General features: G+C 58.7%; 1 protein-coding gene across 2 annotated transcripts; it reads right to left on the bottom strand.

The window, feature by feature from the left end:
- Nucleotides 1-1,167: 1,167 nt before the first annotated feature.
- Nucleotides 1,168-21,212, bottom strand: LOXL3 (lysyl oxidase like 3). 2 transcript variants are annotated; one of them, XM_071455815.1, is made up of 15 exons: nucleotides 20,996-21,212; nucleotides 14,668-14,998; nucleotides 13,372-13,535; nucleotides 12,811-13,022; nucleotides 9,522-9,747; nucleotides 9,138-9,318; nucleotides 5,804-5,958; nucleotides 4,924-5,097; nucleotides 4,622-4,777; nucleotides 4,247-4,409; nucleotides 3,449-3,692; nucleotides 2,543-2,658; nucleotides 2,301-2,437; nucleotides 1,879-1,990; nucleotides 1,168-1,716 (listed from the first exon to the last, which is right to left on the bottom strand). In XM_071455815.1, the coding sequence occupies exons 2-15, from the start codon at nucleotides 14,984-14,986 to the stop codon at nucleotides 1,643-1,645; spliced, it is 2,433 nt and encodes an 810-aa protein (XP_071311916.1). In that variant the 5' UTR covers nucleotides 14,987-14,998; nucleotides 20,996-21,212; the 3' UTR covers nucleotides 1,168-1,642. The 2 variants fall into 2 exon arrangements, with proteins under 2 accessions (XP_071311916.1, XP_071311918.1); XM_071455817.1 differs by lacking the exon at nucleotides 4,622-4,777 and having other exon boundaries at nucleotides 21,016-21,212.
- Between the last annotated feature and the right edge of the window lie 516 nt (nucleotides 21,213-21,728).

Genomic DNA, 21,728 nt, shown 5'->3' with positions numbered 1-21,728 from the left:
GGGACATGAAAGAAGCACAGTTCCTCGGAGGTGCTGCGGCAAGGGGCGGCTCTGCCCTGAGAACAGCGCTCCTTTCAGCAGCCCCGGCCCCGCCGGAGGAATTCGCTGCCCCGGCCAGCGCCGCCGGCCCGGGGGAAATGGCGGCGTGTCTGGCATAGCTGTTCGGCTGTGCTGACCGCAGCGTTCCGGGGCCGAGCCAAGGCCGGCTCCTTCCTCCTCCCCGGCTGAGGGCAGTGCCCGGGGTCTCCGCAATGGGGAAGGGTTGGTGGGGTCAGAGCAGCCAGCTGAGGGGTGAGAGCTGGGCCGGAGCTCCCTGGGCCCTCGTGTCACATCCCAGTGTTCCTGCCCAGTGCCTCGGCTCCAGGCCGGGCTGTGCTCCCACACGAGCTGAGGCAGCCCCGCTCTGCTGTGGGACCTCGGTTCTTGTGGGTCACGGTCCGGTGGACCCCAGGGATTTCCTGTGGACCCCAATCCCCAAGGGTCACAGCCCCAGGGATTTCCTGTGGACCCCAATCCTCAAGGGTCACAGCCTCAGGGATTTCCTGTGGACTCCAATCCTCAAGGGTCACAGCCCCAGGGATTTCCTGTGGACCCCAATCCTCAAGGGTCACAGCCTCAAGGATTTCCTGTGGACCCCAATCCTCAAGGGTCACAGCCCCAGGGATTTCCTGTGGACCCCAATCCCCAAGCGTCACAGCCTCAAGGATTTCCTGTGGACCCCAATCCTCAAAGGCTCACAGTCCCAGGGACTTTCTCTGGACCCCAATCCTCAAGGGTCACAGCCCCAGGATGGGATTTCTGCTTGGTAACATTCGCCCTGGATCTGGTGAGGTGGAACCAGCTCATCCCTGCTCCTCAGTTCCTCCTCAGTTCCTCCCCACACGGTGCTGTGGGGCTGCTGCTGGTTCCTTCCTCTCACCCACCTGGGCTTACCCCCGGAGGACCAGCCCTGGCTGAGGATGGTGCTGGGGGCTGCTGTGGGGCCAGGGCTGTGTGGATGAGGCATTGCAGGGACCAGGGCATGCTCCTACACTGTGCCAGGGTGGCGACCAGCCCTGCAGAATGAACCCTGCCACCTGCTCCTCATCCCAGCCCAGAGACGTGCCAGCAACCATTGAGAAATAGAACTTACAACTTTATAGAGGAAATAAAATTACAACTGAGAGATGGGGTAGGAGCCACCCCTGGGCAGCGCTGTGGGCAGAGACACCTGCACCATCCCCAGGGGGACCAGTGGCTCCTGGGGCCCTGTGTGGGTGGTGGGCCCTGGGGCCAGCTGAGGGGGTGAGCTGTGGGGTGAGAGGAACCAGGGCTGAAGGGGGCAGTGGGAGCTGGGGTGCAGCTGGGATGGGAGGGATGCAGGACCTCCCGGACTGTACCCGTGTGCCGCAGCCCAGGGGATGTGGGCACGCTCTTCTGGCCAGTGGTTGGGGTGGCAGCCCCAGGCTGGGAGGTGCAGGTGCCTCCAGCACCAGCCCCACCGAGGTGGGCAAGGGCAGCCGGTGGCGAGTCCTGGGCAGTCCCCGGCAGGACACAGTGGCAGCAGCACTGGGCATCAGGCCTCCCTGCCGGTCTTCCAGCAGCTTCCTCCCACCAGTATGGGGTGAGGGAGGGAGATGCCTGTCTCCCCAGGACCGGGGCCCTATGAAATCTGGTTGTTGAGCTGACCTGGGTACTGCTCAAACCGCTTGTTGGCCTCCTCGCTGAGCGCATCTCCTGCGGGCAGAGGGCAGGGGCTGTCAGCTCTGCTGCAGTGCATCCCCTGCCGGCACCTTCCACTGTAGGTGCCCCCAGCAGCACCATCCTCATCCTCATGGCTTCCTGCAGCCCTGTCACTGCCCTCCACCCTCACCCCCATGCCGTGCCCCGTGCCATTACCGATGTGGCAGCTGTGCACCCAGATGCGGTGCCCGTCGTACTTGCAGTTGCATTTCATGGCATTGTTGGTGAAGTCACTTTCTGCCACCTCGAAGTTGGGGTTGATCACGACCTGTGGGGCACTGATAGTGAGATCCCAGCCCAAGCCCCACAGGATGTATCTCCCCAGCTGTGGTGGGTGTGCTGGAGAGCTCCAAGGAGCCAGTGGCTGCTGATGTGATGGAGTGGCCCTGTCCCTGTGCACCATGAGCAGTGCTGCTCAGAGTTGGAAAACCCATGTGGCAGCATGTCTGAGTCTGTGGGCACAAGGACAGGCAGTGCCAGCACACCCACTGAGCTCCAGCAGGAGAGAGTGATGGGTGGCTGATGTGTGGGGAGGGCTGAGGTGCAGGGACAGAGGCTGGGAGGGTCAGGTGCAGCACCTGCAGGATGTAGTTGCCTGGTTTGACATCAGTGATGTCGATCCACTGGCAGTCGATGTCGTGCCGGTACAGGTCCCAGCAGCCCACGGTGATGCCCTGCTCCCCAAAGTTGGCACATTCGTACCTCTTGGCCACGTCTGCAGGCAGGAGGAGACACAGCTGGTCCCTGCTGAGACCCCCCAGCCTGGCCCCACCATGGGGACACAGGCAGGGACAGTGCTGCAGGGCTCCATGTCACCCACCTTCCTCGCACTCAGTGTCCTCCAGGCAGAAGCTGGCCTTGTGTCCCTCGGCCACCTTGGTGCCATTGGGGGTCAGGATGTCGTAGTGGGTGAAGATGTCCATGCTGTGGTAGTGCCTGTGGGAGGGAGCCAGCACCTGCTGCAGACTGCCCTGCCCTGCATCAGCCCCCTGCTGCCAGGAATGTCCCCACAGCCCCTGCTCTGAGGTGGCAGCACTGTGAGGTTGGGCAAGGCTGTGTCCTGCCCTGGAAGGGGACACAGCTGTCCCCAGCCAGCTGGCCACGCAAGCAGAGGGTTCAGCTGCAAGGCACAGCCTGCAGCCCCATCCCTGCCTTCCTGGAGACCCCAGCCCCAACACTGCTTATCCATGAACAGCCCCTAAGCCAAACCAGACAAAATTGGACCCTGAGCACCAGATTTGGGCTATGCAGTGTCCCCTTCACCCGGTGTGGAGTGACAGAATGTAACAGAATAATGCAGAAGGTAATCTCACACCTGAGGAGTTGCAGCTGTACTAATCACCAAAGATTAGAACAGGCCTGCCCTTAATAGGCCACAGCTGTGTCCAATAAGAAGATGAGTGCTACAAAAGAGTGGGTTAGCTGGGTGAGGGGAGAGTTGGAGTTTGTTCGTTGTGCTGTGAGGAAGAAGGAGTCAGTGCTGCGAGGAGCTGCCCATAAGAAATCACTGAGAAGGTTTGGGACTTTTGAAATAAGATGACAACAACCTGGTGTCACCCTCATCCAGCATCATCCTCTCTCAGTGTCATATTTGCACAGTGTCACTGTCTTTTAGCGTCACCCCTGTCCAGCACCCTCTTCACCCAGCCCATTGCAGCAGCAGCACCCTCTCCCTTCCCTGACCCCCAGCCCCATGTATCCCCTCCCTGCTGTGCCCCACACGCACCGGTGGCACTCGTGCCAGACCCAGGAGTGGCGGCCGGCCTTGGGGCGGAAGTCGGCGCGGCCGCGGTTATGGATCTGCGAGGAGAAGCGGAGCAGGCGGCGGTGGCCGTAGGGCCAGTTGGCCAGGCGGGCCGAGCTGGCCAGGCAGTTCTCCTCAGCAGCACAGTACAGCATGTGCAGCGGCCTGTCCTCGATGTACGCCGTCTCCTGCACCAGCGGCGCGTGCAGCAGCAGGTCTGAGGCAGCTGGGGACAGGCGGCTGCTCAGGGACGGGCCCTGCTCTTGGCAGGGATGGGGCAGCGCCCAGGGTTAAGCCAGCCAGGAGGGACATGTGCCCTCTGCAATGGCTGGGTGTTGGCTGAACCCTGACCTCCAGCTGCAAACTCCACTGAGCACAGCTCCTGGCCCCACTACACCGGTGTCTACAGAGCCCATCGCCCACACACCCCAATGCTCAGAGTCCATGCCTGCAGATCCCACTGCTCGCAGACTCCACTGCCTGCAGACTCCACCACCCACGGATGCCAGTGCTCAGAGTTCATGCCTGCAGACCCCACTGCCCACAGAGCCCACTGCCCGCAGACCCCAGTGCTCAGAGTCCATACCTGCAGACCCCACTTCCCACAGACCTCACTGCTGGCAGACCCCACTGCCCACAAACCCCACTACCCACAGACCTGACCACCCACAAACCCCACAGCTCAGAATCCATACCTGCAGAGCCCACTGCCCACAGCCCCTCGCTGCAGAACCCCCAGCACAGACAGGCCCCCCTGCAGCCCCCATTCCCTCAGCTCACTCTCGGAGCAGATGACGCCTGCAGCGAAGCGCGTGCCCGTGTTCCTGCAGCTCAGGCTGGCGCCGTGGTGCTGGCAGTGGCTCAGGGACATCTCGTGGCCGGCGCACTTCACCCCGCTCATGACCATCTCTGTCACGTTGCTGGCGTCCCAGTACCAGGTCTCCTGGTGAGGGGGTGAGGCAGGGTGGGTGGCAGGGCTGGTGGCCGGATTGCCCAGGATCACTTCTACCCAGGCTGCAGCCAAGCCCCCCACCACAGCTGCCCACAGGGGTCTGTGTCCCTCTGTCCCCACCTGTCCCCATGCAGCCCCACGGTTGTTTGGGAAGTGCTGGCTGGTGCCTGTGCTCACCAGGGGCCCTCCTCTCTGGCACCTACCGTCACAGCATGCAGGGAGTAGCCCAGGCCGAGCTGACGACAGGCCACCATGGCCTCCTTGGTGGTCCAGCCATCGCTGCAGACCGTGCCCCACTTACTGCCTCTCTTCACCTCCACGCGGCCCTCAAACTCTGTCCTCCCGCCGGCCAGGCGGATCTGCAGGGAAACCCTGGGGCCGTGAGCAGGCACCCCATGCTGTGCCACCTCCTGTCCCCCCTCCGTCCCCATCCATCCCTGTCCCCAGCCCTGTGAGCAGTGGTGGTGGCTGCTGCTGCCCTGGCCAAGCTGGTGCTGGCACCTACTTGTAAGCCGTGGTTAGCGAATCCCAGCCCCAGCTGGCGACAGGCCACCATCGCCTCGAGGGTGCCCCAGCCTTCTCCGCACACCAGACCCCAGCGGGGCTGGTCCCCGTCGCCAGCCCCCACCGCCACCTCGACCCGCCCCTCGAAGCGGCTCCGGCCCCCGCTCAGCCGAATCTGCAGAGAAAGGCGGTGGCAGCGTCATCACCGTCACAGGCGATGCTCCCCCTGCATGCAGGGCTGTCCCCGGCCCCTGTCCCAGGCTGTGCCTGCACATGGGGATGGGGAAGCAGGAACTGAGCAAAGCCAAGCACAGCTTTGGTTGGCAGGGAACTTGCCAAAACTGGTGGATTTGGGGACAAGAAATGGCTTGTGAGTTTGGGAATTGTCTCACCCAGCACTGAATGAACTGAAAATAGTTCATTTTGAAATGGCGTCATTTCTGACATTACAGGTGTGAGAGAGTTAAAGATCATTAAAAAGAGCTCAAAGTGGATGAAACGATGGGCCAGGGCAAACAGGAACAAAGGGCTCCATTTGCTTGTTTCATCACAGGTAAAAAAAAAAAAAAATCTCCTGGTTATCCCACAGTGATTTTTTTTCTGGTGTTTCTGTTGGGGAGTGGGCACAGGCTGGCAGCAGGAAAAGCAGCAGGGAGCAGCACCCACAGAACACCCAGAGCCCCCACAGCCTCCCCTCCACCCTCTTCCTCACAGGGGTTCCCACCCACAAAATCCCTGATCTCCCAGGACAGGGGGAAATGTGTGGGGTGCAGAGGAGGACAGATGAGGTTCCCATGGATTCTGTGGGCCTTTCCCAGCCCCCCACTCTGAGACCCCACTGCTGGGAGCCCCCCGGAGCCAGCAGCCCCCATGGTGTGCACCAGGTTCTCGTAGCCCATGTAGGGGATGTTGCAGCGAACAGCAGCGTCCTCCGTGTGCTTGCAGTCCTCCTGGGTGATGTTCCTGAAGGGACAGTTCCACAGGGACTTCTCGGTGCCCCGGCACTGCACCTCGTTCAGGTGGATGGGGCCCGTCCCTGCAGGAGGACAGCAGAAATCAGGGCCCCCCTGTGACACAGGGATGCTCAGGGCTGTTGTCCCGTTTCTCTTCCCAAGGATTTCTGAGATTCACATTCTCTGAACCTCAGAGAAAGGGAAAACATAATTCTTATCACTTGCTGGGCCTGTGTTGTGCCAAAGTAGAATGAAGTAGAATGCAATGTGGAGATTGTTTATCCAAAGTGAGGATGTTTTGTTTCCTTGGCCTATCAGGGCCAGCTGTGTGTGTGTGTGTTGGGACTGTGGGCTGAGATTCTCTGCAGTGGAGTGCAGCTGAGTGCTTGGCAGATTCAGTTTCGATGAAATGTACACAGTATAGTATAATAAAGTAATTCATTAGCCTTCTGATACCCATGGAGTCAGATGCTTCATTCTCTCTCCCCTTCATCAGAATCACCTTTCATTGCAGTACAGGACCACCCATGTCCCCAAGGCTGCCCTCTCTTTTTGGCAGGTCTGAGGGAGTTGGGCACTCCAGCCTCCACAGCTGCTGCCTGGGGCAGTGTGGTTGAGTGGCCATGGTCCCATTGGGATGCTCCATGTATCCCAGTGCTCACAGGACACCCCAGCCAAGCAAAGCCTGGATAAGTGCCTCATCCTCAGCTCCAGGAGGGGATGCCTGGTGCTGTAGCAGCCACAGGGCCTGCAAGGCCTCCCTGGCAGTCAGTTGCCTAAGATAAGAAATGCCTAGTCATGATGACTGGACCAAAAGAAGCCCCTCTTCCACCTCCAGACTCCTGTTATCTCTCTGTCACTTTGACCTCAACTCTTAATATTGGACTGTTTCCCAAAACCCCTATACCCTATAGAAACCCCCATTCCTGCACTGTTCAGCAGAAGAGCTGTCACTATCACCCTTCACAGAAGCTGCTAATAAAGACACCCCTGTGGAACTATGTCATATTCACATTTTCTGAAAAATCCCTTCACCCAGGATTTTTCTCCTGGGAAGCTGAGAAGCCTCAGAGAAAAAGGAAAACAATAATTATCTGATTTGCTTCTCCTGTGTTGTGCTCACATGTGGAATGTGTTTGGGGATTGTTTACCCACAGGTGATTGTTTCATTGGATTTCTGGTGTGAGTGTTTTGACTCAATGGCCAATCAGTGCCAAACTGTGTCAAGACTCTGGAGAGAGTCAGGAGTTTTCATTATTATCTTTTTAGACTTCTGTAAGAATCTTTCTGTATTCTTTAGTATAGTTTAGTTTAGTATTCTTTAATATGGTATTCTAAAATAATAAATTGGCCTTCTGAGAACATGGAATCGGATTCATCATTCCTCCCTGTTACCTTGATTTTTTTAAGATTTTCTAAGCTTTTTGATGTTTACATTCTTGTAACGAACTTTCTCACACACTTTCTGTAAATAACTTACTGTTTTGCATTCTTTTCTAGAAGAAAAGAAATTTAATAAACTGTTAGTTTGTCCAGTGTCATTGAAGAGGTGGCACTTTCACCCTCCAATCCACTCTCACTTTTAGAAATCTATAAATACTAGAGTCAGAAAACAAACTTCCCTTCTTTACCTTAAAAACAAGTGTATGCACGTCAGTTGTGTTATTTTGTGTTCTATAGTGACACCTCCCTGCCATGAGGGTCCCAGCAAATACAACAGAACCTCATACAATTCTTCTCCTCTCTCTGTCCTGTGTCTGCTGAGGCACTTAACAAGCAAAGAGCTGAAATCACTGAGAGCTGAATTCAAAGAGCTGATCTCACTGAAGAGCTGAGCTGCCTGCTAAGATTGCCTGCAGCTGGGAGCCTGCCTGAGGGACCTGGACAAGTGGAGTGTTGCAGTGTGGTGTCATGGTTTGCCTCAGATACCCTGGGTTTCTCCGTGAAGATTTCTTCCCCAGGTGTGTCAGTCTCCTCTCCCTCCCCCTCCCTGACCCCTGCCCAGCACTGTCTGTCAATCCTGACATTCCAGAAGGGCATTGAGTGATTGGCAGAATTCAAAAGATGCCCTCCAACCCCTGGGGGACATTGGGCCATCCAGGTGTCCTTTGTCCCTTGAGACTTCCCTGCCCTGTACCTGGTTGGTGGCCCCCTGTGCCCCTTCCCTCTCCCCAGGGTTCAAAGGAACAGCAAATATGCAGTTCAGGAGGTTCTGCTGGAGCTGGTGCTGCATTCAGAGGCCTGTGGGCCAGGAATAAAGCTCTGGATCCAAACCCTCCATCAGAACCGGCTCCTTTCCTTCACCATCACCTTAAAGCTTTTCCACCAGAGGTAAGCCTGAGGACCACCAGAGCTCCTGCATGCCTGGGCTTGTCTCCACGTGCCCATCTGCAGCATCCAGCCAGCCAAAAGTGTCTCTGGGGTGAAATCACCACAGTTGCTGCGTTTTGGTCAAGCAGCAAGGGCCAGACAAGCTCAGAACGTCCCGTTCCAGCTATATTGGTAATTGTTCCAATAGTGGAGCTTAGCAAGTGTCAGGACCCAGGACATCCCTCTGGCTGTCCTGAGCACCCAAGACCCCTGCCAGGGGTCTCAGGGACCCTGGCACAGAGCCCAAAACACCTGTGGTTTTGATTATGACCCGTGGAGCAAATTACCAACCTTGTATGAAGATCAGCAAGCCACAACAGTTTAACTAGAATATTAATGAAGCTATCACGGGGTGGAAAAGTAGATTTTAGGGTTTTTGGTATGGGGGTTCAGGAGGCAAGATGGAGGGAACTGGGTGTGTCCAGCCTTTCTGCTTCTTCTTCTTGGCCTCCATCTTCTGCTGTGATGTTGGCACTTACAGATTGGTTTAGATTAAGAAGCTCACTGTCTAACATAGGTGATAGGTATTGGGAAGTAATTGTAAACATTGTATATGTAGTTTTTAGTATAAAAAGATAACACTGCCCCGGGGGCAGGCAGAGTGCCTGGAACCATCTTGCTGAGCTGACCTCGGCAGGGCAGGAGAAAATTTTTTATAGATAAAATAAAATAAACTACCTTGAGACCAAGCAATGAAGAGCCCTGACTCCTTCTTCAAGCACCAGGCTGGGAAAAGAGACTTTCCAGCTTTTCTCGGGGTCACTCTGACCAGCTAGAGATCCCAACAAGCAAGGCTTTGCTATCCAGACACCTACTGCAGCTGGGGTTGGAGAGACCCCAAGAACCCCCTGCTGTAATAAATGCAGCCCTGCAGTCTGCCCAGCAGGCTCACCTTGGCCCATGCGTGCCCCGGTGAGGGCCTCCTTGGCGCTGCCGAAGCCCAGCTCGCGGCACACCACGCTGGCCGACTGCAGGTTCCAGCGGTCGTCGCAGATGGTGCCCCACTCGCTGCTCCTGAGCACCTCAACGCGGCCCTCGCCCACCCTGGCGCCGCCCTTCAGCCGGATCCGGGGCTGTGGGAGCAGGGACAAGGGTGGGACAGTGTGGGGTGGCACACGCAGCGCTGGGATGTGCAGGGACAGGACACCGTCCCCACCTCCCGCTCCGGAGCTGGTCACCCACCAACCCGCACACCTGAGGACAGAGCCTGGCCCAGAGTGGGGCACTGTCCTGCTGTGGGCCACCACAGAACTCGTCCCCTCCCTGCAGGGCTCACCTGGCCCTGCTGCTGCTGCTGCTGGCGCTGTTTCTTCTTGTGGGCACTGCCAGTGGCGAAGAGGGGCCCGGGCACGCAGCTGACCACGGCGGGCATGCCGGAGCCGCAGGCTGCTGAGGAGTTGCCCCGGTAGAACTCGAAGGAGCACATGGACAGGTGCACCTCTGTCCCCGTGCAGGACACCAAGTGCAGGCGGTAGTTGAGCTGCTGCCGCTCTGTGAAGAGCCTGTGAGGGGGACAGGAGCCCTGAGCCATGGCCAGAGTGAGCAGTGGCAGTGGAGGTGTCACCAGCCACCCTGCCTGCAGCTGCACGTGCTGGCTGTGCCCCTTGCCCTGTCCCCAGGGTGACACACGGTGCCTGCCAGGCACCCACCCCTTGCCAGGTGCCTGTGCCGCACCCCCAGCAGCACAGGGACACACATGGGGACACACACAGCTCTGGGGCTCCTGCCTCTGGCTCTCCACTGAGCCATTTACCTCTTCTTGGGCCCTACGTCCTCCCTGCGCTTTTGTTTAGGCTGAGATTTGGAGGCCAGCCTGGAAAATAGAAAACAACCATCACAAAGCCTGGGATTTCAGGCTGTCACCTCTGCCCTCAGCAGTGACACAGGGAGCACAACCTGCCCTGGCTTCACTGGAGACTGAACTCACGTGCATCCCCTTTGTGTCACACAGGGGTGCAACAGCATCATCTGCTGCCAGCAGTGTGACACAGCCACACTTCCACAGCAGTGATGCAGTTTCCTGCATGCATCCCACCAGGAAACTGCTGGATGCAGCCACATCTGCTCTGCCTTGTCACAGACCAAAAGATCAAACACCAGCAGCCACCATTTGATCAGTCAGGTGTGGTCGTGTCTGTGTCCTCATCCAGACACCATGCTACCACTGTGCCATGTCCCCAAGGTGCAGGACACCTAGCAAGCAGCACAGGCAGCCCCAGGGTGCTTGTCCTGGAGCCATGGGGCACAGTGGAACTTGCTGCAGGCTGGCAAGGGCTGCTGCCAGCGAGGGAAGCAGCCCTGGCATAGGCTGAGCCATGAGGGAAAGCTGCCTGGGGCTCAGCACACACAAGGTGTAGGTGCAATCCCAACATCCTCAAATGCTTGTTTCCCTCAGGGAGGAAGATGCAGAGCAGAGCCAAAACCCCAGAGCCCACAGGGAGTGAAGAGCAGAGTGGCCCAAAGGAGGGCAGGGGACTGCCAGCCCCAGGGACCAGGCAGAGCCAAGCCTGGCCACTGTCCCCACAGGGCAGCACAGGTTGGTGTCAGCTGCACAGGACACAGCACAGGGCTGGGATTCATACAGCCAGAGGGCATCAGTGCCCACTCACACTCAGGAAACCACATCTGGATCCTGCACCTGGATCTGGGTCCCCAGGACAAGAAGATGCCATGTGTGTGGTGTGAGCCCCAGGGAGAGCAGCCAGCCAGAGGCCTGGCAGGGGCTGGGGGTGTGGGACTGCTCCAGCCAGGGCTGAGCTGGGAGCTGTGAGGATCCTGGCTCTTCCAGCAGGGAGGGAAGAGCACAAGAGGAAAGAGGCATGACTGACAACAAAAGGTTCAGGCTCAGGGTAAGGAAAACCTTTTGCCCATGAGGGCTGTTCTACATTGGAGCAGAGACCGCAGGGCTGCTGAATTTCCATCCTTGGAAGGTTTCAAAAGCCAGCTGGATGAAATCCTGGGTTTAACCCACAGCTGGCTCTGCTCCACACAAGGAGTTGGCCCAGGACTCCCAGAGGTCCCTTCCAGCCTGGATTATCCTTGTGCTTTCATATGACTGTGGCTGTGCAGCCCCAAATTGATCACTCCCTACAAAACAGTGTGGCTCTCAGGAGCCAGTTCCTGCTCAGGGCAGAGGGACAGGATTTCAGCCTCATGGAGACACAAAACATCTCCCCCAGTGCTGCAGGGGAAGGAGCTGCTTGCTGGGAAAGGGGCAGTCAGCACCAAACCAGCCATTGGAGCAACCAGAACCTTCAGGTGGGAGCTGAGGAAACCCATGGGATGACCCTGCCTGAATTCCCATCACCAGCTGCAGGAGATGGCAAGGATTACTGTAGGGGACACAGATCTGGGAATGTCACAACAAAGAGCTCACAGTGAGGGTAGGGCACATTCAGCACCAGGGAAGGTGGTGGGACTGGGGCTCAGGAAAGAGGTGTCAAGCCCCTGCCCAGAGAGGATGGGCTCTGGCTCACTGTATCCACCAACAGATCCAGCAGCAGGAATCAGGGATGGAGGGAAAGGGCAGCCAGACCATCCCCTGGGCCTAGCAGAAAGGCAGCAAGAATGAGTAGGCAGAGGATGAGTGGGCAGACCCCAAGCAGATGTGGCACTTGGGGCAGGACCTGCCACACTGTGCCCATCAGCACTGCTGAGCACAGGCTCTGGTGCCCATGCCAGCCCATCCTGCAGGGAATGGAGGGGTACACAGCCCTTCCAGCACCCCCAGTGCTGCTTTCTGCAGAAAGCAGCCCATTTCCACAGCCCTTCCTCCCCATCCACCAGGAGAGACAGCTCTGCTCCGAGGCCTCCTGCTGCCCTCCCGGGGTGCCAGGACTCCTGCCTGGTGTGCAGGACAGGGTGGCTCTGCCTGGAGCACGACCAGCCTGGGAGAGAGATGGTCTCTTGTGGGGAATGGGGAACTCCAGCACACCCAGGCAGGTGCCCTGGGGTGGGGTTTGTCCTACTAGGCCAGCACAGCCCAAGCATTCAGTCTGCTCCATCTGGATCTGTTTGTGCCCAGATCCATTCTGACAGCAGAGACTGGTGGGGCTGGACAGCCCAGCTCTGCCATGGCTCAGCAGATGGGGCCCTGGCCCCTTACCTGCTGCCCAGCCTCAGGCTGGGGCCCTTGGTCCTGGCTGCTCGCCTCAGCCTCCTGTGGAGCAACACCAGCTCAGGGCACACCCAGTGCCAGGCACGGCGTGTCCCTGCCCCTTGTCAGCCCACGGTGTGGCTGGAGCATCCCCTGATGGCTGCAAACCTCCCCTTGGCATGGGGACAGCGCTGCCAGGGAGCAAAAGCATTCCCCTTTGCTGCAGTGTGTGTGGCAGGGGGATACAGCCTCCCAACCACCCCACAGCCCCCCAGGTTGGTTAGCAACTGCCCAGATGTCCAGCTGGGGCTTGGACTGGCGAGCAGCAGGGTGGGAGAGATTTTAGAATCCACAACACCCAACAGCACAGCCTGTGCTGTCCCCCCCAGCACTGCCCCACGCCCCTGGCACCATCCCCATCCCTGCTTGGACACCCCACCCCTGTGTGCTCCCTGCTGGCCTCACTCACCTGTAGAAGTTCCTGTTGACTTTTTTCTCTGCAGGGAATCCCATCATGCCGCAGACCACGCGGCTGTTGTGGCTGTCCCAGCCCTGGTCGCAGATCTGTGCCCAGCTGTCCTTGTAGCGCACCTCCACGATGCCCTCTGTCACCGGCAGCTGCCGCCGCCCCCCGGACACCACCGGCCGCAGCCGCACCTCCTCCAGGTGGCTCTGCTCCGTCTGCGGGGAGCGGGTCAGCCCCGGCTCACATTTCATCCCATCGCCCCTCCTCCTGCCTGCCCACCCCCAGGGAATCTCCACGGATGAAGGAGAGGGGTCCCCAGACACGACACAGGGACAGCCAGTCCTGATGGCCCTGGGCAGCCAAAGATTGAACCTCATGCAGAGAGGAGCTCAGAGCCTCTTGTCCCCTTGGGTCCCCAGGTGCATCTCCGGGGAGCAGAACCAGGAAAGCCATTGCTGCTTTCCTGCACTCCCAGGGAGAGATCCCAGACTGCCCCACACCCAGGGTGCTCTGTGGCATCCTGGATGTCACCAGCTGCTCTGGCCAGCTCAGCAGCCCCCTCACCTCGATGACATTGGAGTCCTTGAAGCCTGGGATGCGTTCATCCTTGCAGACCACACCTGCATCCTCCTCGTGGCTGCAGTCACTGTTCCCCCAGCCCCGGTGTTTGCAGTCCCCGATGCTCTTCTCGTTTCCAGCACAATTCACATTGTCCAGCCAGATCCGCCCTGCCAGACACAGCCTGGGGGTGAGGGGGAGCCAAGCATCCCCTGGGAGCAGGGAATGTGCCCAGGGGCATGGCCAGGGATCACACAGGTTACAGCAGGAGCTGTAGCACAAAGCTGAGGCCAGGGAAATGCCAGGAGTGAAGTTTTGGGTGGCATTCACATTCCCTGAACGTGATTCCTTCACCCAGGGTTTTTCTCCTGGGAAGCTGAAAGGCAGCAAGAGAGGCCTCAGAGAAAAGGAAAACAATTCTGATCTCATTTGCTTCTCCTGTGTTGTGCTCATGTGGAATGTGTTTGGAGATTGTTTACCCACAGGTGATTGTTTCATTGGATTCTGCTGGGAGTTGTTTTCACTCCTTGGCCAATCAGGGCCAAGCTGTGTCGAGACTCTGGAGAGAGTCAGGAGTTTTCATTATTATCTTTTTAGCATTCTGTAAGAATCCTTTCTGTATTCTTTAGTATAGTATAGTACAGTATAGTATAAATATTCTTTAATATAATATGGTATAATAAAGTAATAAATTAGCCTTCTGATAAGATGGAGTCAGATGCACCATCTCTCTCTTTGTCAAGGTTGCCTGAATTTACAATAGTTCTGGGTGGGTGTCTGCAGAAGTGGAGCATCCACCTCTCCAAGGGGCTGCTCTGCCACACAGAAAGCTCCCACACATGCACAGCTGAGCACACAATCACTGTTGGGCACTCTGGAAACACAGAACCTGCCCGTTGCAGAGATGCCAGGGCTGTGCCAGGGGGATGCTGTGCCCACCACCCCTCTCTTACTGTGCACACCTGAGCACACAATCACTGCCAGGCACTCTGGAAACACAGAACCTGCCCCTTGCAGAGATGCCAGAGGGATGCTGTGCCCACTACCCCTCTCTTACCGTGCACACCTGAGTACAAAATCACTGCCAGGTGCTCTGCAAACACAGACCCTGCCCCTTGCAGACCTGTCAGAGCTGTGCCAAGGGGTGCTGTGCCCACCACCCCTCTCACCATGCACACCTGTGCACAGCTGAGCACACAATCACTGCCAGGCACTCTGCAAACACAGACCCTGCCCCTTGCAGACCTGTCAGGGCTGTGCCAGGGGGATGCTGTGATGCTGTGCCCACCACCCCTCTCTTACCGACTCCTTTGCCGTACTTGGCGCTGTGTGCCCAGCCGGTGGCAGCCACGAAGCCGAGGTGGCGGCACAGCACGTGCGCGTTGCCCAGCGTGAAGTCGTCGTCGCAGATGGTGCCCCACTCGTCGTTGTAGAAGATCTCCACGCGCCCCTCGTTGTGCTTGCGGGGGTACCCGGCCAGGCGGAACCTCAGCTGGGGCCCGGGGGGCTGCGTGGGGCCCGGGGGGGTGGGCTGGGCACTGCCCACCCGCAGCCAGGCGCTGCCCAGCAGCACCAGCAGCACCAGCAGCTCTGGCCATGCCCATGTGCTGCAGCCTCCCATGGCTGTGTGGCCCTGAAGGGGTAGGCAGGGTCAGGGTTGTGCTGCAACACCATCCCACCCCCATCCATTCCCTCCCATGCCTCCCCTCCATCCAGCCCCCCTGCCCAGTTCTGTGCTGGTTAAACCCCCTCCCCACCAGCAGCACAGCCACGTGTGTAGGAGTGTTGGGGGGTAGGGATGGTCAGGATGGATGGAGACGAAAGATGTCTGCAGCCAGGTTGTGGAACTTGGGGTTTATTGCAGAGGGCCTGGGTGCAGGGCCCTGCTGGGAGCTGCCAGGCACAGCTCAGAGCAGGCCTGAGAGGAGAGAGGGGTAGAGAGGATGAGAGGGTAAGAGAGTAGAAAGGGTAAGAGAATAAAAACGGTAAGAGAGTGAGGTTCCTGTTACAATACAATAAATCTTCTGTGCTGAATATTCTAATTCTCACTAAGTAATTTAGTACAATATACAAATCCTATAGCATTTCCATACAGCCTATAAGAATCATTACATTACTACACTGTGTTACATTTTAAACCCTAAAAACTCCTCTTTGGGCCCCTTCTGCCAAGCTGTAGGGTCTGCTCTGACCCTGTGACCTGTCTGCAAGCAGAGGGAATTGTTCCCTCAAAAGGGGATTACCTTCAGTCTGCCACACCATTGTTTTCCAGTTGTTCAGTAACTGAGGTATCTCAAAGCTTGCTTTCATTTCAATCTCACTTATAGTTTCTATATTCTCAAAATCTTTTGCCAGGCAATCATATTTATAAGGCTTTCCTGTTTCATCTTCCCCAACACACGTGCCTGGCCAGAGTGCCCCTAACACACAGCCCCTGTACCCCTGGGGCTGTCAGGGACCTGCCCAGTGCCCCTGTCCCCCTCTGCCAGCAGCCCCCACCGTGCTGTCTGATCACACCCCGAGGGCAGCGAGAGCAGATGGGCACAGGGGTGTGCCCAGGAGACGTGAATGGAAGGAGGGGATGAGCTGCCAGAGCTGAGAGAGCTGGAACAGGCTCAGGGCACAGGGAAAGCCCGGCTAGACCAGCCAGGAGCTCAATCCAGCAGGAGCAGGGAATGGCTGCTGGCTGAGGGGATTCCAGCCCACGCTCCTGCCCTCCCTTCCATGACGAGCGAGGCAGCCGGAGCATTCGCATTCCTCTGACAATATTTGTGGCTCCCCGAATACCTGAGGGAGATGTGGTATTCCTGTACCAGTCCCACGGCAGACAATAGTGAAAACCCTTCTCTGTGAGCTGCTCTCCCTTCCCAGTGTGTTATTCCCATGGATCCTGTAGCTCAGGAGCAGCATTTCTGCATGGGGGGTGTTAACAAGCTCTGATTGTGCCACCATCCCTGCCAGCCCCTGCCATGATAGGAAAGCATTCCCCCAAAACACCCCCAGGGAAGCCCCCCAGAAGGATATTTCTGTCTCCAAGTCCCCCTGAGCACAGATCCTGCCTGCTGCACTCACACAGACCATGCTTGCCATTAGAAAACATTAAAAAAAAAACAAGTTTGGGCTTTCCTGGGGTGATTTAAATTTCCTGTATTTAGCTGCAGTGTCACAGAGAAAGGGAAACAAATTCAAGCCCCATGCAGAGCTGGGGGCTGGCACAGCTGCTCCACCTCCCCACCAGCCTCCAGGGCAGGGTTTTCACAGAGGAATCAGCCCCATTCCTGCTTGGTTCACTTTTCCACATGATGAGGACCTGCTCCACACTCCAGCCTCGTGAGAATGCCTCCTGGACCAAAGCAGGGATGGACCAGGATGGTGCCCAGTGCCAGCCCCTCTGCCACACCCAAAACACCAACACAAGCCTCCACAGGGCCCAGCCCTGCTGCCTGCCCGCCCCTTTGGGCACATGTGACATTGGAGGTGCCACCAGGAGCAGTGAGAACCTCGGGATGAGCCTGCAGAGATGCCCAGGAAGAGAGTGAGGAGTAACAAGGACCAGCACTGCTGGTCCAGTTCCACAGCAGACACAGTGGTGGCAATGACTGGATGTGGCACTGAGCACTCTGCTCTGGCTCACAAGGTGGGGATTGGTCACAGGTTGAACTTGGTGGCCCTGGAGGTCTTTTCCAACCCTGTAATTCTGTGAAGCACATCAGCTCCCTTGAAGCAACCACATCAGTGTGAGTCTGGCTCTCTCCTCTGTCACAACTGGGGACACCACAGAGCTGGTGGGGACATGGGCCAGGCAGCTGGGCTTGGTGGGAGCCAGTCTGGGCTCCTGGTGCCTCAGCTGCCCGCTCTGGCACTGCCAGAGCTCAGCAGGACGTGTGCTTGTGGGCAGACAGCAGGGAAATGCTCTGCTGAACCTTTTACCCAGCCAGCAGGAAGGGATGGAGGGTGCAAAGGGCCACCCCAGTCCTGCCAGTGGCTCAGGAACGGGAATTTCTTAGGAAAATGGGAATTGTCCATCCTCATCTCTACACTGCCTGGGAAGCAGAGAAGGGATGAGCTTGCCATCTCACAGCAGGAACAAAACTTCTTCTTCCAGCCCTAGGTCAGCGAGGGGACGCTGCCCTGCCCAGAGGAAGGGCTGCAAACCCTCAGAGCTGTCCTGACACACAGTGTGAGCCCCTCAGTGCTAACCACAGCACACCTTGGGGTGTGTTTCCTTAGGAACTGGAGCTTCCCCAGCGCTCTGAGCGAGCAGGATGCTCTGCTGTGGAACTGGGCACTTTCACAACGGGGTCAGTACAACCCTGAAGGACACAATTAATGCCAATCTCCACGGTCTGGCAGAAATAGCCCGTGTCAGGAAGTGGGAATGGCCTTTTATGAGATCACAGGCCCTGTTAATTGGAGTAACTGTGTTGATACAACAGGCTGAGACTGGAAGGCATTCGATTCATCTTGCACCACCTTTTAATGAATAATTAGCACTCAACAAAACCAGTGCACCTTCAGCTAAGTGGATTAAAACTGGTCACCTGCTGGAACTAAAATGTGGTTACATGGGGAAGTCACAGCTCTGTGGGCTTTCTGGTGAGGATCACATGTCTTTCAAAGCAAAACTGTGCCAGGAGGAGGAAAAAAAGCACCTTCCTGGTACAGACTGCAGAGAGAGAAATGGGGGAATCAGAGATGGGGATAGGGACAGCCTGGTAAATCAGCATGGTGCAGCCTACATCCTTGGCTACATGGAAAATTAAAATCTGTGCATTCACAAGCAAAACAGAGAGGGCCAGAATATGGCACCTGAAAAGTGCTTGGGCTTTGTGCAGCAAATCATTGACTCCCCTCTGAGCCTCAGCAGTGTGACCTCAGGGTCTGTAATCCCTGCTCCTGGGTCCTGCTCCAGCTCTGCTCCAGCATCTCTTATCCCACTGTGCTTCCTCTGCCTTGGCTCCTCAGCTCTGCCACTCACCTCAGAGTTTCCCAGTGACATTCCAGCTGTGCTCTGTGGGTCCAAAGTCTTTTCCATGGCCAGCCCAGCCCTGCCATGTGAGCTCCCTGCAGCCCAGCACGGCTCCATGCCCGTTCCTGCAGCACCTCCCTCCCTCTCTGAACACGCTCCGTGCCCGTGTCCATGTCCTGGGCAGCCAGGCTAACAGGGCTCTCATTGTCCACAGCACTTTTTCCACCTCTGAGGCACAAGCTGTGAGTTTGCTCCTCTCCTGCTGCTCTGCTGCTTGTTCTGCTCGCAGGCTTTGCTCTGAATGGGCAGCCCACCCCAGCATCCCAACCAAGCACCCTGCTGTCAGCTCCAGCCTGGGACAGTGTCCCCTTGGACCACTCTGCATGTGCTTGTGGCACTCTGGATGTGATTATGGCACTCTGGATGTGCTTGTGGCACTCTGGATGTGGTGCCCCAGGCACAGGCGCTCAGCAGAACTCCACAGTGAGGGTAAAGGGCCCTGCAGGATGGGCTGGCTGGGCGTGGGAGCTGGGAAGCAGCCCAGGTCCTTGCCACTGCCCAGGAAACCTCAGGAATGTCCCAGCCGGGTGTGCACGAGGTCCTGGGCCACATCCCAGCCTGCAGCACAGCTGGAGCTGCTGGTGGGGTGTCTGAGAGTACTGCAGAGCCAAAATCCTGGGGTTCTCTCCAGTCCTCAGCCTCAGCCCTGCTCTGCTGAGGCTGGCATGGGTGAAAGGGCCCTTCAGGGCAGGGGACAGCCCCACATGGCAGCAGGAGCCATGACCCTGCTCAAACTGCTCCCATGCCAGCCCACTGGTGCTGCTTGTCCCAGTGGGTGATGGATCAGAGGACAGAGTCACCCTGACAGGTGACTTACAGCCAGGCACTGTCCCCATCACTGCCCTGCATCTTGCAGAGGGGCTGCCCCTTCCAGGACTGTCCAAACCATGTGTGTCCTTCAGCACTCACAGGGCACACAGCAGGACAACAGCCTGCCCCACCAAAACCCCAGTGAACAGCCAACAGAGCCGGGAAGGGGCAGCTCCTGCTGAGGCAGATCCATGGGTTTGATCAGCACAGGGCATCCCTGCAGTACAGGGATGACATCCCAAGCCTCAGCAGCAGGGAAAGGCCAGGCCACTGAGTCCCCTCAGGGATGTGCTCGCCAGCAGCAGCCTTGGACACACCCACGGGGGACATGGAGCATCCCAGGCACTGACAACTGGGAGGACTCAGAGAAGAGCAGCACTGGGAAAGCCGCCAGCACAAGGGAGAGGAAGCTCGCTCTGTTTATCCTTCCTTGAGAAGGTTAAGGGGTGACACAGCCACTATCTGTTGATGTCCCATGCCGGGACATCCCTGAGAGCATGGGGTCAGGAGAAGGTCTGGTGAGTCCCATGCCTTCAGGGCTCCATCCCTCCCGTTCTCCCCAGGGCCCCTCGCACACACACGCACACACACACACACACACACACGGCCCTTTCGCAATCCCTCCTGCTCCTCTTTTCCCACTTCCCGGCAGCCCTGGAGAGCCGGGAGCAAATGTGCACAAAGCAGGGGAGCCCTGACACCCCCACCCTGCTCAGGAGGGGACCTGATATGGGTCAGAGCTCCGGGGTCTGGAAGGGCACATGGTGCCACAAACTGGTCACAGAAGCAGCCCAGGGTCACCATAGGAGTCTGGATTCCCTGGCAGGATTGGTGTCACTCCCATAACTACAACGTCCTGTGGCTGGGAGCTCACTGCCCCTCTCTGCCCACCCACCGTGTGTCCCCATCCCAGGCAAGGACAGGGACCCTGCTGCAGAAAGGGACAAAACACTGTGTGGGGCTGGGGCTGCACTTCTCCGACAACTCCAGGTCCACTCCCTTTGGGCTACCTGATGTCCCCACGTCCTGCTGTCTCCCCCTATTTTCGGACAGGTCCCAGCACAGCTCCTACCCCCTCCCAGCCCCCCCAGGACACAGCAGGGCCCTCAGCAGAGCTCTGCCCGCTCTGCTCTGAGCTGCCCGGGCTCGGGAGAGGCAGCCCTGGAGGAACCGGCTGCCGGCAGGAGGGAAAGCCCTCGGAGGAATGCGCAAACATCGGCCATCCCCAGGGGCAGAGGGGCGGGCAGGGGGCTGGGGGCTGGGGGGTTTGTGCCCCAGACACCCTGGAGCAGGGAACCAGCCTTCCTGGACCTGCTGGGGACGGCACCGGCTCAGCTGCGGGCTCCTGAGAGCGGCAGGGAGGGCGAAAAGCCAGCCGAGAAGAATCATCCCTTCCAGCCCTCCCGCCCCACATCCCTCCATCCATCCTCTCCTTCCATGAGCTACAGCATGTCCGCTCCTCATGGAAATCCTGACACTCAGGATTTCCATGTGTAACCTGCTGCTCTGCCCGCAGCCCGCACGCTTTAGGGCGCGGTACAACCCCAAAACCCGCCGGGCTCCGCTTCCCGTGGGACACCCGCGCTGCCCGCCCCGCTCCCGTCCCGCACGGCCCACGGCAGCTCTGGCACGGCACGGCACGGACACGGCATCGCCGCCCCCAGCCCCGCACCCGGGACACCCCCGAGGCGCCCCGGGACAGCCGGGCCCCGCGCGGTACCTCAGGGGTGCCGAACCGAGCCGAACCGTGCCGTGCCGAACCGAGCACAACCGAGCCGAACCGAGCCGTACCAAGTCCTGCAGTGCCGTACCGAACTGAGCCGTGCCGAGCCGAGCCGTGCAGTGCCGTATCGTGTCCTGCCGTGCCGTGCCGAGCCGAGCAATTTCGCTCGGTGCCGCCGCGCTCCGCCCCGGCCCGCCCCGCGCCGTGCCCGTGGCCGTGTCCGGGGCCGTCCCGGCCCGCTCCGAGCGGCCCCGGCCCCGCCGCCGGCACGGCCCGGACGGGCCCGACCCGCCGCCCCGCCATGGGGCCGGCTCCAGCCCCCGCCCCGGCCGGGCTCGGCTCCAGGCCCGGCCCCGGCCCCCCGGCACGGAGCTGCCCGGCCGCTCATGGAGCCGCCAGCCGAGCCCCCGCTCCCGGGGTTTTGGCCGTCCCGACCCCACCCAGCCCTCTCCTCACCCCGGGCAAGAGAGGGAAGCAGCCAGGAATGGTTCAGCCCTGAGTGCCCTTTTGCAGAGGCTGCAGTGGGGTGGATGGACAGATCCCCCCCTGGGTCATCCTGCCTGTCCTGGGCAGGCTGCGGTCCACAGGCCCCCCGAGCCCGGGGGTCCCATCCTGCAGGAAAGCCCTGCAGGGCTGGGGCTGTGAGCTCACACTGCCAGCGGCTGGAGGCTGGGAGAGCAGCTGGGATTTGTGGGGAGCTGCTTTGTTTGAGGGGACACAGGACCGACTGCAGCACAGCCAGTGTGAGATATGTGAGAGTGAGGGTGTGACAGGGATGTGCTGGCACCCCAACACCTTCCC

Source organism: Agelaius tricolor, unplaced genomic scaffold, assembly GCF_023055355.1.
Source record: "Agelaius tricolor isolate 1412-34295 unplaced genomic scaffold, bAgeTri1.0.p SCAF_54, whole genome shotgun sequence".
NCBI classification, from domain to species: Eukaryota; Metazoa; Chordata; class Aves; order Passeriformes; family Icteridae; genus Agelaius; species Agelaius tricolor.
Note: the sequence above shows the minus strand (reverse complement) of the source record. Positions and strands in the feature narration are given on the sequence as shown.

What these genes read in the sequence shown, in the direction of transcription:
- LOXL3 (XM_071455815.1), bottom strand. Translation starts at nt 14,986, where the DNA reads ATGGGAGGCTGCAGCACATGGGCATGGCCAGAGCTGCTGGTGCTGCTG. An exon ending in GTCAACAGGAACTTCTACAG is followed by an intron (nt 9,748 to 12,810) that starts GTGAGTGAGGCC and finishes TCCCCCTCACAG; the next exon opens with GCTCTTCACAGAGCGGCAGC. An exon ending in CAGGCAACTACATCCTGCAG is followed by an intron (nt 1,991 to 2,300) that starts GTGCTGCACCTG and finishes AGTGCCCCACAG; the next exon opens with GTCGTGATCAACCCCAACTT.